The 14,772-nt window shown below is 35.9% G+C and overlaps 1 protein-coding gene across 1 annotated transcript in view; it reads right to left on the bottom strand.

Annotated features, from left to right (window-relative positions):
• Positions 1–2,729: 2,729 nt before the first annotated feature.
• LOC104527733 (zinc finger MYM-type protein 2) overlaps positions 2,730–14,772 on the bottom strand; it is a 15,628-nt gene continuing 3,585 nt past the window's right edge. Inside the window, exons 3-6 of the mRNA XM_029085848.1 lie at positions 9,063–9,348; positions 5,474–5,639; positions 4,409–4,621; positions 2,730–3,216 (exon numbers count right to left, since the gene is read on the bottom strand). Of these exons, the coding sequence (XP_028941681.1) occupies positions 3,178–3,216; positions 4,409–4,621; positions 5,474–5,639; positions 9,063–9,348 (704 nt within the window). The 3' untranslated portion in view covers positions 2,730–3,177. The remainder of the gene's footprint in view (positions 3,217–4,408; positions 4,622–5,473; positions 5,640–9,062; positions 9,349–14,772) is intronic.

Here is a 14,772-nt window from a genome sequence, read left to right as displayed (position 1 = left end):
ACTGAGATGCACATTATTGCCTACAGTGAGGGCTCCTAAACCCCTGCACACAGATAAAGCAGATTAAATGACTTTTAAGAGAGCTTCACAAAAGCAGTTGTTTGGTAAGAAGCAGAATTCGAAACAAGGAAGTACAACTGCCTAGGTTGGGTTTTTTCTACTGGTTGTAAGTAAATAGCTCAATGGGATGGCATAGCCTGGTTAGTCTTGAAGCACATTCATTTGTAAGTCTTCATATAATCAAGGAAATCTATCAAATGCACTTTTATTCAGTACTGAAGGAAAACTTTAACTAGATGAAAAGACATTGCAAGCATCCTCTCCAACTAGGAGAAATACTAATTTGGCTTGCATTTACCTGGTACTCACTTCATTCCAGAGTTATTAAGAAGCCTCTGAAGAAATAGCTAGAGCTCCTTCCCTCCTTTTTTGACAATACATGAAAACCATCACTTTTAAGAAGCACCCAAAAGCAAGTGAATCCTGGGTCATACTCTAACGAGAATTTTAGTTAAGGAAACAAAGCAAAAAAGATGAAGGAACCTTTTAAACTAGTACAGCATTAAATGCTTTCATGGCAGAATCAAGAACACCGGACTGAACAGGCCAATAAGCAAAGCAGGTACGACTGTATTTTTAAAAGTAGACACCGACTCAGCTTTATCTTAGTTGAACAGCTAAAAATTAAAAGGTATGTTTGGTTGCACAAGCCAAGTCACAGAATGCACCTGCTCCTTAGAACAAGGTTGTCAAGCCTGTACACAAATTCAGCAAACCAGGACACAAACAGCATTGCAACTGCCTTGAAAAGGAAGTCAACAGTTTGCACATTGCACAGAAAATATGCTAGTATCAGAAACATCGAAACAGCGTATGTACCTGCTTTTGGTTAGTAGGTCTTCATGGCAGGCATATCTGGGGTCTGTTTCCATTTGTTGCATAGTTACTAATTTTTAAATGAATCACTAAAGTAATTTTTAACTGGTTAAGTTCTCATTTTAATTATATGAAATGCCTATTTGAAGAAATACAATATTTCAGCATTTGCACAATTACACAGGCAATCTAGCCACTTTCTTATCAGATTTGATCTCATTCTCTTCTAGTGTTGTTTTTGTTCTATTAATTTGTTTAGCATCATTAAGCTCCTCTTGCCCCTCTACGTGTGAAGAGTTTGAACATCAGTGCAACGCAAAGAATTTACAATCTAGTAGTAGCAGTTCTCGGGTTTTAAAAAAAATAACCACTTCCAATAAGGATTTTGTTTTCATACTTTTGTCATTTTGACATATTATCTAAATTGTCACATTAATTTCATTTTTGGAGGAAGTATTTTACCATTGTTTTCTCATTTTTAAAAAAGCCTGACTTGCACCTAGTGCTGTTGTGCCACCAGGAAATTAATATGCGCTTGCATTTAACCACAGTGAGCATTAGTTAGGCTATGTCTATTTATTCTTGCACAATTCACTCATCTATTTATTTTTCATAGCTTTTTAATATGAAAGAAACCTAAGCTTTGTAATTACTTCAGTTTTAGGTAAGAAAGAACAGCCACCATGTTCTCAGAAAAGCAAAACACAAGATGCAATATTCACGGTTATTTGTGTCTCAGTTTTAAAGCAGGTTCTGAAACTGGTACGTAGGAAGCTAAGTGCATCCATCACCTTGAAAGGTGACTTAGGCACTTCAGAAAAAACCTACTCCCCATCCCAGGAATAACACTGTTTCTTATTCCCACCAACAGTCTAAAGCAGAAGAAGGAAACCCCTTGTAGCCAGTGAATTTTTTGCACTCGGAACACGGCCATTCCGAGAGCCACAGTATTTTTTTTATTAGTCACAATTTTAATTTTTTAATTCCAGGAAGAAAAAGTGTCGTGATAAGTTACTGAAAATTAATTTTTCAAATCAGTGTAATGTTTATTAAAAAAATTAGGGATGAAGTATATAGATAGGTACAAGTAATAAGAATCAGTTTTCATTTATTACTACTACAAATGTATAGCATATTGATAGGCGTATGACATTTACAACATAAACTGCTTGATACAAAGCTCATACCAGTAAGACCTATGTATTTTACAACTGTTTGTAAGAAAACATTTGCTAAAACTCTTACGTGACACACAATCAGTTGTACAACACAATGCTGTAATCAAAAGATACATCAACTTTTCCTATATTATCGATTCAATTAAGTTTATTTCAGTACGTAATAGCGACTCTCCCATATTCTCTCCTTCACCAGTTCTACTTTAAAAGCAACATCTAACAAAAAAATTCCAAGAAAACATTTTTATGACTGAACAAAGCAACCTACAGTTTACCAACTGTGGCCCAATGAGCTCTCAGTGACATTTTCGGAAGTCTAAATTCTTCTTTTAAAAACAGAATTCTTTGGAAACATTCAGTTCAAAAAACCTTAATGCAAAGGGAAGTTCAAACCTAAATAAATCCTGTAGACAACTAAATATTCTCAAATAACTGTGTCCTGAGCAACTTTAACATCTACAACATACACTAAAAAATTCTTAATTTTATAGGTTGAGTATCTCTTAGTATCAAAAATACCCCCAAAACCCCACACTCCAGAACATTTGAAACCTACCAGTTAAGAATTACACTTAATCACCACTCCAAACCAGATGCACATGAGCACTCGGATTGAGCTTCTCACAGCCTATAACAGTTCCCCAGTACCAAATATTTCCACAAAACAATTAAGAACTTGCTTGAATATGTCTCTTGTCAGACCTGAATGCACCAAAACAACGTGTCTCAATTTTAAAGGTTCTCTTAAGGATCCTCACAATAATGCACAATACCCAACGCTACTTGTGAAGATTCCAGGTGCTGCAAACTGCTCTTCCTCCCCGAATCAAACCAGAACATACAACTTGCTACCCATATCCTTCTCATTCTCAAATACATATCTAAATACAAAATACAACAATATCTGAACAAATACAGTCTGTAATGAGAGTTAAGTACAGATTTATCATTCGACCTCTCAAAATTCCACGTTCATTTCATAATTCCATGTGCAGTGCATGTTTTACTGGTTGTGTGGGAATTTCTCAAGTTCAAAGTTAATGTCATGCCTTTGTGTTCCTTCGAGAGACAGTATTCAACGTTTCTTCAAGGCTTTCCATGGCTTCTGGGCATGCCTATGTTTTTAGTATCTTGGAAACCTATCCTGTCCCTTTTGGTATAGCTGTGACAAAAGAATAACGCTTATGTTATGTTTTCAGTTACGCCGGTTACATATGCAAGTTTCCAGATTCCTGTTTGCATGTTGTGCATATACAAGAACAGCCATTGTCAAAAACATCCAAACTGAATGTCCAAAGAGAAAATACAAACACAGATGATGCAACATTAAAGAACTTAACAACATTGAGCACTGTATTCCCTTTACTGTTGGATCACTGGTTTCTTAAAAAATGGAAAGAGATGAAGAAAGAACCCCAAGTAACATGCAGCACTGTGTGAACTTCAAAATCAAAGAAATTTCTTGCTACTAAAATAATACTTTCATATTTTGTAACATTATCCCTATAAACTCAGAGCAGAATGTAATAAGCATTAAAAAACCCAAATGAGAAAAAGAAAAAAACAACCTAAATTGCATATCCTCCCCCAAAATATTTAATATTTCAGAACTATCCTATTATACCATAAATACTGTGATTAACATTTAAACCTTCCAGACAGCATTAGCAATGGTTCAGAGCTAAGCTGACTCTGCAGTATGTCAAAGACATCAGCATCAGATTTCTTGATTTGGAACTATTTTTAACCACATCAATTATTGCCATCTTAATGGTCTTAAGAATAAATAAAATACAAACCAAGTAAAGAAAATGAAAGCACAAAATATAACACCTGGAAGGATGAAGTAACAATAAATTTTGAAATTCTATACTGTATAGTGAAGGAGATTAGACATAGTAGAGGTAGACAGCCAATGTGTAATCAGTAAGAGCATTCTCACAGCAACGTCCAATCTGTATGCTCTGCACATTTTTGATTGTTTCAATTGTATATAGGCAAGCTTTTACATCTAAAAAAGAACAACACTTAAGGACCAGCAAGCTTGTGTTTCAGGCTTGCTATTAATATACTCGTAAGTGATACACCCATTAGAAAGAACTAGAAATTAAGTTTAATTTCAATTATATTTTCATTAATAACAAATAGGTATTGCTATCACAGCAACATCAAAAAAAGACAGTAGTAAAAGGCCCATTCTGGCTAGTTTGCCCTCACTGGCATTAATTTTATTTTAAGAGTCTTTGTTACTTAAGACTTGTATCGAGAAATAAAACCATGTTATGAATAACAGGATAAATTTAAGGAGTATTAATGTTTATTTAAATTTAATTTGTAGATAAAGAAATAATTACCTGCTTGTATTCACCAACGCAGTTCTGACAGCAGAATCTTTTCTGCTGACCATCAATAGTAAGAATATTGTTTCCAGCTCCTTTACTGGGCAAATATTCCCCGCAATGCTCACAGCAATTCATTATTAAACCATTTGCCATCCTGTATCTATTGAAGCAGTGGTCACTGCACAGCTTATGAGTCATATTTTTAAAGCTAACTTCATGACGAATCTAAAAAATATTAAAATAAAAAATTATTCTATCACCACACAAGCACAACATTGCCCAAAACTACTAGACAAGCCAAGAGCCTTATGTTTAAGTACAATAACTAAAAACAGAATATACTACCTCACTATTTAAGAACAGAGATGCTTGAAATGACCATGAAATACAGAAACAGAAATTGGCATTTCTGTTGTATCCAAAGTTCTAGAAAAAAATCTTGGACCCATTCAATCTTGTAGCATAGAAGCAAAGGGGAAGGATGTAATAATTGCATACTAGAGCAGAAGGTCAATTTATGCAATTTTATAACATAGTTGATTTGCAGGCTAACAACTTGGCATATAAAGACTGGACAGACACATGCTATGGAAAGTAGCAGCCTGAACTACAGTGGGCCTATCAATGACATCAAGAGTAAATTAATACATTCATGAGAATTTAAAGTTACTTATACTCTACATATCTCTAAGAACATTTGCAAAATCTTTCTAAGCATCCAGTAAAAATAAGTAAACAATACAGTAAATCTTGACTTTTTTCAACAGCAGTTCTTCTATGTGGGAGATCTGTATTATAACTACAAGATTCTAGACCTAATAAAATTGTTGACAGTAGCTACAAGGTATCAGCAAAAGGCACTGCAAGTTTCTGAAACAAAAATCAAATATTAACCTCTCTGAATTCTTTCTTCCTTCAGTTACACTTCATAACTATTAAATCTGCATATATTTTTACTGCATATGAAAATACTGAATCAGATTTTAAATTTCCCTATTTTCAGTTCTCTATTTCAGAATAGAAGTTATTAATATTGTCATTATTGAGAAAGATAAGAGAAAAAACAGCCAACCAGACCTCAGTTAGTTTACCACAGATAGTGCATCTTGATTTATTCAAAACTCCTTTTGAGGGATTCTGTTTGTCTTCATAGAAGGATAAACACGATGTACTGCAAAACTCCTGGAAAGACTCACTTGAATCAACTTGAGCAACAATGGTACCTTTCATTGTTGTTATATCTCTGAAAGACAAAAAAACTTCTAGTGTGCTTGTGTATAAATACATATACGTATTTAAACAAGAACACTACATCTTAAAAGATTAAATCTCCTTTTAATGTCTACATTTCAAACTGGTTTTGAGGCAGTACAGTTGATAGTTACATGTTAAACAAACACTAAATTTAATAACATTTTTACAACTACTGTCAGTAGTGCAAGTACAATGTCTTTCCTGTGTAAAAAAATTTTTTTTGTTGTTTGGATTTGGGTTATTTTTTCCCCATTACACTATTTAAGAACTGAGTTAATGCACCATTAGGACCAGTTGTGGCAAACTCAAATCTTATACCAAATTTAACACAGTAAACTTAAGCTAGCTCTTCTGCAGCTTCACACAAAAGCTACAGTTGTTTCATATTAAAAATTCAGATTTATAGTAAAAGGCAAGAAATGGTCTTTATTTATATATACCTTCACCATTTCTAGTATGAATCTCAGGACAGGATGAGAGAAAGAAGGTTGTTTTCTCATAAATGCAACTAAAAAGCTTAAAAACCTACCATAAACTTGCTTAGACGTTTTATCATTTAATATTTTTTAAAAAGTTAATTACATTATTACTTTAAAGTTCCAAAGCACCTGTTCATGCAGGCGCCTACGAAACTGCACCAATTTAATGCATTAAATCAGACAAGCAACCATCAATAACATTAATCTGAAACAGAACAAACTTTCTTCTAACCAAACTGACTCACACTGGCTTTCAATGAAGTTCATTTTAGACTTCCCTGATCTTCAAACGTATGCTGCACACACAGCAAGCTTGGCAAAGTCACTAACACCATGCTTGCCAGTGCACCTTTGTAATCAGGTCTCCCGAACTTCTAAGGTAATTTCTAAGGCAGTTTCACTCTTAATCCCAGTCTGTCACATATTATAAATTAAAAACAATAAAGAGAAGAAATAAAAGCCTCCTCCTTTGCCCTCTAAGCAAAAAAACCTATTACTGACATACAGGAAATACAATTGGGCAGAAAAAAATAAAAAAATGACTGGGTACATCTGAATCTCTATTGACTTCAATCACAGTGGATCACAAGTTGGAAAAGTCACACCCCAGACATCCACACGTAGGAGCCCCAGAACTAGGATGAGTGGAAAACATTGGAAAAATGCTGTATGCTTCCTCAGACAGACTCCCTTAAAAATAAACTTGCACCACCTCTGGATATTAACACTTGCAAGCCTGTCACCTTCCATCAGAAGTCAGCCAATAGATTTTGGCTTGCCCTTTGGCAAGCTAGTAAGGATTTATGTTGGGGAGTGTTATCACTTCTGTTCTGCAAAACAAAGTCAGACCTCCTACCCTGAGGAGCTTACAGTTTCTGTCTGGATTCCTCTAGGACTTATAAACACTACTAACTTGTATCAAAGGACACAACTGCAAAGTCAAAAAAGTAACACAAGTTAATAAAAATTATAAACACTAAGGAGAATGACAGGTATTTCCTCTACTTTTCTTCTCCAAATTCCTACACTACTCATGTAGCTACAAAGGTTCAAAAGAGTGCTAGAAAAGTGGTTTACACACAAGCATTCTGACCTTTCAGATGAGTTTACACAATTTTTTAAAAAAGTTATTATAGGCTTCTCTTTTTCCACTTGATCTACATATTTAAAGATAAATGTGAGCATTACCTCTGAAAATTTGAGCTATGACATTAACTATTATAATCTATCCAACCTACATTCAAGATCTCCAGGATTTTGATAGAGTTTCCTTATCCTTTCACTGAACTGCAATCTGACAATATTATGTCTGCTTTAATAGGAAAAAAACACAGAAGTAAGTACATAGCAAAGAGGACTGGGTTTGCTACCACCAGGTAGCAAAAACTTGGCAGTAAAGCAAAAATTCTGGATAAGATCAGGCTTCATAAGGAAGCCACACTACAGAGGAACAGTGTCTTCTACTTAACTGTGATTGAGTAAGCAACTGCATACTAGTGGAAGAGTGAAGATGAATATCACCTCAAAAATTATCACAGAGGTTCTCTAGAAATCAAACATACTGAACAAGTAACTCCAAAAGCTAAAAATAACTCAAAAATAAAGTCTTTCAATTTAAGGCAGTTTTGTACATAGCCTCTTGCAATACACAGACAAGTACCTCCAAAGTTGCAAGACAGTACAGATTTAGCTATGAGTTTTCAAGATTTCAGACAGAAAGAAAAAGATTAGTCTAAACCTTCATCTTCACATATAATGCAGCTAGCTGAATATGGCAGTCGCTAGATTACTTCTAAAAAATACACTGTACAAAGATGTACAAGCCAATAGAAAGAGTACAGAATGCTACAGCTCTGCAGAGGCAAGGGTTGAGAAAATTTGAGCTTTTACATGTATCTAAAAAAACCTAAAGTATGTTAAATTTGTTAGGTTTTCAGATACTCAGACCAGTAGCTTACATCTAAATAAAAGCCATTAATCCATCATACTGCATACTGAAGTAAAACTTTTTCCACTAGTTTAAATCTGTGACTGAGCAAAGACCACCTTCTCCAAAACATACATTAACAAAGGCAGTCTTTACTGCAAGTCTTCTTTAGTTTGGCAAGAATTCATCCTTTAACCAGTATCACTGCAGGGTTTACTGGATTGAGACTTTACTAAAATATATATGAAAAAGTGCAAGTATCTCAATAATCAGAACACTGAAAGAAAAATATACTAGAGCTATATTGTATGCCTAACACTACAATAGTACAATTATGGAAAACTTATTTGGCAATTTGAAGTTTGGGAAATGATGAAAAAAAATCACAAGTCAAACCTAACAAATTATTTAGAATAAGCCACTTGTAAGTATGCTTGCCATTCCCTCTATACTGCCCACTTAAGGTATCTTTAGCTTCAAAAGTTGCCACAGTTGCCGCTAACTATGAGGAAAGTCTAAGGCTTCTCCATTCTCCACACTTCCAACAGTGGAATAGTTCCCACACTTCTTCCAGCTTCTTGCAAGTATGTTTCTTCTGCTTTTAAAGCCTCCTGATTTTGTATCTTCATCTACCAAAATGAATGCTTTTTATACAACAGAAGGTGCACTTTTTTTCCATAAAGGAGTTAAAGAAAGAATCTTATCAAAGGATATATGATAACTTGGACACTTTGTCTTTAAAAAAAAAAGAATTTCTGTAATTTTTAGTGTATTGGTTTTCACAGAAACAATCTGCCATACTCTGAATTCAAAAGCTGGGAGACTATTTTGTTATAGCAGACACAGTGAATTCAACATTTCTAAACAACATTAGAATGACACTATATAAAGTACTTATGTAGTCAGATTTTGTATCATTAACAAAGCAATTCTCATACATGCATGAGAATCTCAAGTATTACTGGATTTAGCTGCTAACATGAGACAAAATAAAATAAACCCTTACTTTCTGCACATAACACAAAGTTTCTTTGGAGTGGGTTTGTGAGAGAATGACGAGAGGCAGGTAGTAGAACAAAAAAGGTGAGCTGATCCTTTTCGCTGATACGCAGTCTGTCCCTTTTGTAAAGGCTTTTTGCAGTTTGCACATGTGACTTTAACCTGTTTAGAAGGCTGCTGCTGGGCAGAAGGCTGGAAAATCTGTTTAGGAAGTGATGCTACAGGTGACAAGGAATCCACACCTGGTTGCTTCTGATTCCTAGGGAAGGAAGCTGACTGGGATATCCAAGAATCTTCAAGAGAAAGAAAAACAAAGTGAACAGATATGTACATAAATATATAATAATATTCACAGATATATGATCATAAAATCATTCCCCTGTTGGAACTGACAATTAACAGAAGAAAGATGGTATTTTAGAAATTCATATTTAAAGGAAAATGGTGTTTGATGGTACCATTCTCCATTGTTACAAAGCTTCAGAACATGAACAAATTTCAGGATGGTCCCATCCTACGTCTAATGATACGTTTTGCAGACCTCAATTCACTTGCACTGTGGTTGCAAACTAGCAGCTTTATCTTCAGACAAACAAAACTGCAATCACCAACTGCAATTAAAAAAAAAAAAAAAAGACCAACAGAGAACATGGAATTTCTAAACTAACGTTTGAGATATAAACTCTGCAAATTTTTAAGAACATGAAGTTTTAGATTTTCATTAGTTATTTTGTTCTAAAGCTTTAACAAGCATCATGTGTCCAGCCTCAGTGACAAACCCTAGAGTTGGGGTTCCCCATACTAGTTTCCTAGTCTAGCCTGCAGCCAGAGAACTATATTCCAGTTGTAGTGAAGCACAGGGGCTGCACAGCTGGGATCTTCATCTATGTCACCGATTCCTGTAAGAGTTCCTGTTTTTCTCAACGACCTTTTCAATGCAATGAATACCACTCAATGTGCAAACTGGAAAAGTCATACAGTTCCAAGTCTTCCTCAGCAGAAATCAATGAACCTAGAAAATAATATTTCATTAAGTTCTGGCAGTACACAAATCCATGACCATGTGTCCCAGACTCCACTAGTCTTCCACCTGTATTTCTGGACAATAGACTACTATGGAATGAAGTAATCTTTGCCCAATCTTTTGTAGCATAGCATGCTACAGAGTAACTTGCATAACAAGAACTTAAGTGAAACTTTTTCTCCAAAAGAAATACATCTAGAAAGAGCTCATGCTTCTGTTAAATTGCAGGCTTGGTATCTTGGTTTGGAGTAGAATATACAGTTTTGAGGTGAAAAAAAGAATCCCACAGTAAAATGCAATTTCTAGGCTTTTCTCTAGAATTTAAGCTTTCATTTTAAATAATCATCACCAGAATTTAAAAACTTTGAAATTCTGAAAAATGCCAAGAATGATACATTACTTAAGCATGAATTAAAGCTTGAATAGGAACTTATTTCCATTATTAAAAAAATGTACATGCATTTTCAATAGTATGTGTCAGCTATTCCAAATAGTGTCACAGCACTTGGGACTTACCTTTCAAGCTTTTTTTTCCCAGCACCTAGAACAGTACTTCATATTACTGAATAGTAAACACTTGCACAGATATTACTGCATTTGGCAGTACTTGTGCTGCTACTTTTAAGTAAACACAGCATTTACTGTAACCAAATAAAAATACTAAAGCCTTGAACGTCTTACTGCAGTAACTCAGTGTACTCCTGGAATGTTATTACAATTAGTATTAACAACCAAATATAAGAAAGATTATTTTAAATTCTGTAACTTCCCATAACACCTTAACCTATAGACTTCAGCAACTGTCCAAACCTTATTCTTAAGGGACATTATCTTGATTCATAATCATTCACTAAACAGAAGGCATCCTTTCCTCATACTATTTTCTGAAGTCCTCTCTTTCCCCAAAAGGGTTTTGTTAACAACATATTCTGCTGCATAGTTTTAAAATTATGTACAAAGTTCCAGGAATCCTTGTTACAGCAACAAACAACATACATTCCTTAGCAAGGAGACCATTTTCCAGTGTGACATTGTAGTTGTCAAGGATGTCAGATTTCTCAGACATATAAGAAAAATTGGGAATTCCTCCTTAAATCATCACCTTTGAAGGCATGAATGTCCATACTGACAAACGAAGATATGCGAACACAGTTCTTAAACTTCAAAATTCACTTGAGTGCCCTCTTCAAACTTTTCTATACTATTACATCTAGTACCTCATGTACTCATAAGGTACCTTAACACCTCAAAATATTTTAAGATTCTCCTCTTTCTCATAGGTTTTAAGTGGGAGCACACTGTATCCCTTATCAGGAATATGTAGCATATCCAGTAAAGTTACATGTGCTTGTAATTCCAGTAGTGCTCAACTGTCACTCACAAAAACCTGAGTGTGCTAGGGCCATCTGAGTTTGAAACTTGTACCAAGACTTCCTGGTACCTCACTAAGATTATGTCAATATTTTCTTAGTATCTTAAGGCTTCAGCCAGCCTCCCTTAACTGACATTTAGTTGCAGTTCTCCTTCCACAAACATACCACAGGAACATCTAAACATCCTCCTGCCTTTCCTTTTTTTGCTTTCACTTCTTCCACATCACACCTTCATAGACATTAATTTTTATATCCTGACTTTTCTTCATATCTCACTTTTTAACCATGCTACCTCCTCCACTTCATATTCTCTACAAAGGATCTGTAAAATCTGTTTTTCATGTCCTTGAATTGAGAAGGTATATCGCACTTCCTTAGTTGATTACTGATGAGTTTCCATGCCTCACTGCTGTTAGGTCTCCATCGTTCAGGTTCCTATCTGCAATTCTTTACTGGTCAAGTTTTGAAACAGAATAGTTTCACATTCAATTTCCTCTTACTGATTTGGCTGTTTAGAGTGTTCCCATTCTTTTGCTTTTTTTTCCTGCTTGAAACTGCTATAAAATTATTCCTTACTCTTACTGGCACCAATACATTTATTTGTGGAGCCATCTTGCAAAAATGGCTCAATAAGATTATGTCTTTTAAAAAAAGATGAAAAAACTGTATCAGCACAACTTGGGCAGAGGTGGATAATGAAGTTTTACAGAGGTATGCAGCTCTTGAAACATACTCAGACACATCTGTATTAATCACCTGGTCCAGATCAGGGAAATTCTGAACTGCATCCTCAATTTACTAGCTGTTGGTTTTGGTTTTGGAGTGGTTTTAATACATAAAAATAGATTCCATTCAGAGAAACAAAACCTAAGTTCCAGTTCAAAAGTACTTGAAACTCATCTACCTGGACTTCTCCAAAACCTGTGATATGGTCACTTCCAACATTCTTGCTGCTAAATTGAAGATACAAAGATTTGATGAGTAAGGAATTGGCTGGATACTAGTTTCCAAAGAATTACAGTTAACGGCTCAATGTCCAAGTGGCAACCAGTAATGAGCTGTGTCCCTCAAGGGTCCATAATGGGACTGATGCTAATTAATATCTTCATCAATAACATAGTGGGATTAAGTGCACTCTCAGCAAGTTTACAAATAACACCAAGCTAACTGATGTAGTTGATAGGCTAGAGGGAAGGGATGCCATCCAGATGGACCCCAATAGGCTTGAGGAACGGGCCCATGTGAACCTCATGAAGCTCAGGAAGGCCAAGTGCAAGGTCTTCCACCTGGGTCAGGGCAATCCTCAGTATCAATACAAACTGGGGGATTAATGGATTGAGAGCAGCCCTGCAGAGAAGGATGTGGGGATACTGGTAGATGAAAAACTGGACATGAGCCAGCAATATGCGCTTGCAGCCCAGAAAGCCAACTGTATATTGGTCTGTATTAAAAAAGCATGGCTAGCAGATCGAGGGAGGTGATTCTGCTCCTCTGCTCTGGTGAGACCCCCACCTGGAGTACTGTGTCCAGCTCTGTGATCCTCAGTATAAGACTGATGTGGGCCTGTTTGAAATTTTACCCAATATCCAATCTAAACCTTCCCTGGCACAACTCGAGGCCATTTCCTCTCCTCTTGTTGCTTGTTACCTGGGAGAAGAGACCAACACCCACCTCACTACAACCTCCTTTCAGGTAGTTGTAGAGAGCGATAAGGTCTCCCCTCAGCCTACTTTTCTCCAGGCTAAACAACCCCAGTTCCCTCAGCCACTTCTCAGAAGACTTGTTCTCCAGGCTCTTCACCAACTTTGTTGCCCTCCTCTGGACACGCTCCAGAGCCTCCATGTCCTTGTAGTGAGGGGCCCAAAACTGAACACAGTACTTGAGGTGCGGCCTCACCAGTGCACAGTACAGGGGGATGATCTCTTCCCTAGTCCTGCTGGCCACGCTGTTCCTGACACAAATACAATATATTTGCCAGTGCCTCACTGGCAACAATTTTGATCTACTATTTTCCTTACAATGATGTCACATATCCTAATTCCCTTGTCACTAGGGGAAAAAAAAACAGAAGTATCAGGAAACAATACATGTTTGCATCTTCAAGGCTTCAAATCCTCTATACAGGAACCAAACTTAAATAATAGGTCTTGTCCAAGATGCACCCTAGAATGTCTTTAGGTAACGGGCTAATTCTGAGATTTGCAAAACTACTCTGTAAATGGATGTATTAAATCATTATGCAATGTTTTGACATTCAACAAATGTTAACTAGCAAATCCCTAAAGCAAGTTGTGGTATCTGAAAACAAAGTTTGCTATCCAACTTCTTGCATCCTATTTCTGAACTATAAGCGTGTTTTTCAATCCATGATCTTCAAATTACATAAATCTAAGCATTTTTATCATCAATAGGCTTAAATAAACCAAGCAGGAGTTTCCATGTCCATTGGAAATATTTTCTGTAAATCGGAACAGCTGGAACACCAGTGATCCAGAAAAGATCAATCTATCCTTAGCAATCTTAGACTAGAATTGTGTAGAACATATTAAACATTTAAGATTAAATGCTTCCTATCGTTTTAGCAAAGTTTCTCACAGGTAGAGTTAGCTTCTACTAACAGGATTTTCTAGAAGAAAAGGAGGCAACTTCCAGAGAAAAAGAACAAAATTGAAACTTTTATCTTGAAAACCTGTCCTTTACATCTTTGTAAGTACAAAAACCTGTAAATGATCCACACCTACCGTGTTTCAGGCTTTTTCTTGTGTAAAAGCCATTTCCACTATAGCTGTCTTCCCTCCTTCTTCCTCTTGTTTCTTCTTCTTATGTTCTTTGTGATTTTTCTAATTCATCTCTTGTTTGGTATTTTTCGCCTTCCCTTTTACCTGTGGCAGTCCTTCCTGCTTCTTTTTGAAGCTACTGCTCTTTATTTGTCACATACAAAGACCACAGCCATAAAAAGTCCACCTGGAACTACATCTCTCAGATACACTTGTAAACTTATTTCTTCCCCCCTTCTGAGTGAGTCTTTCCAAAAAAGCCCTAACAAGACTCACAGCCACTACTCCTGTCTTTCTGAACTCAATCTATTTCAATAATGCTACGGTCCCAGCCTACCAGATTGCATACTGGCAAAATTCTGGTGTCTCTCAGTTAATCGCACCAAAGATAAAAGCTCAGAAGTTTAAGGGAAAGGGCATGCTGATTTTCTTAAGAAAGAAAGTGCTTTCTCTGAGAAAAACAAAGGCACTACTTTAAGGTAACGAATGTTTTAAGTTTTCATCCACAACAACTTGACCGTCTGTGATAACACAATAATCATA

Source organism: Antrostomus carolinensis, unplaced genomic scaffold (assembly GCF_000700745.2).
Source record: "Antrostomus carolinensis isolate BGI_N321 unplaced genomic scaffold, ASM70074v2 scaffold1297, whole genome shotgun sequence".
NCBI lineage: Eukaryota > Metazoa > Chordata > Aves > Caprimulgiformes > Caprimulgidae > Antrostomus > Antrostomus carolinensis.
Note: the sequence above shows the minus strand (reverse complement) of the source record. Positions and strands in the feature narration are given on the sequence as shown.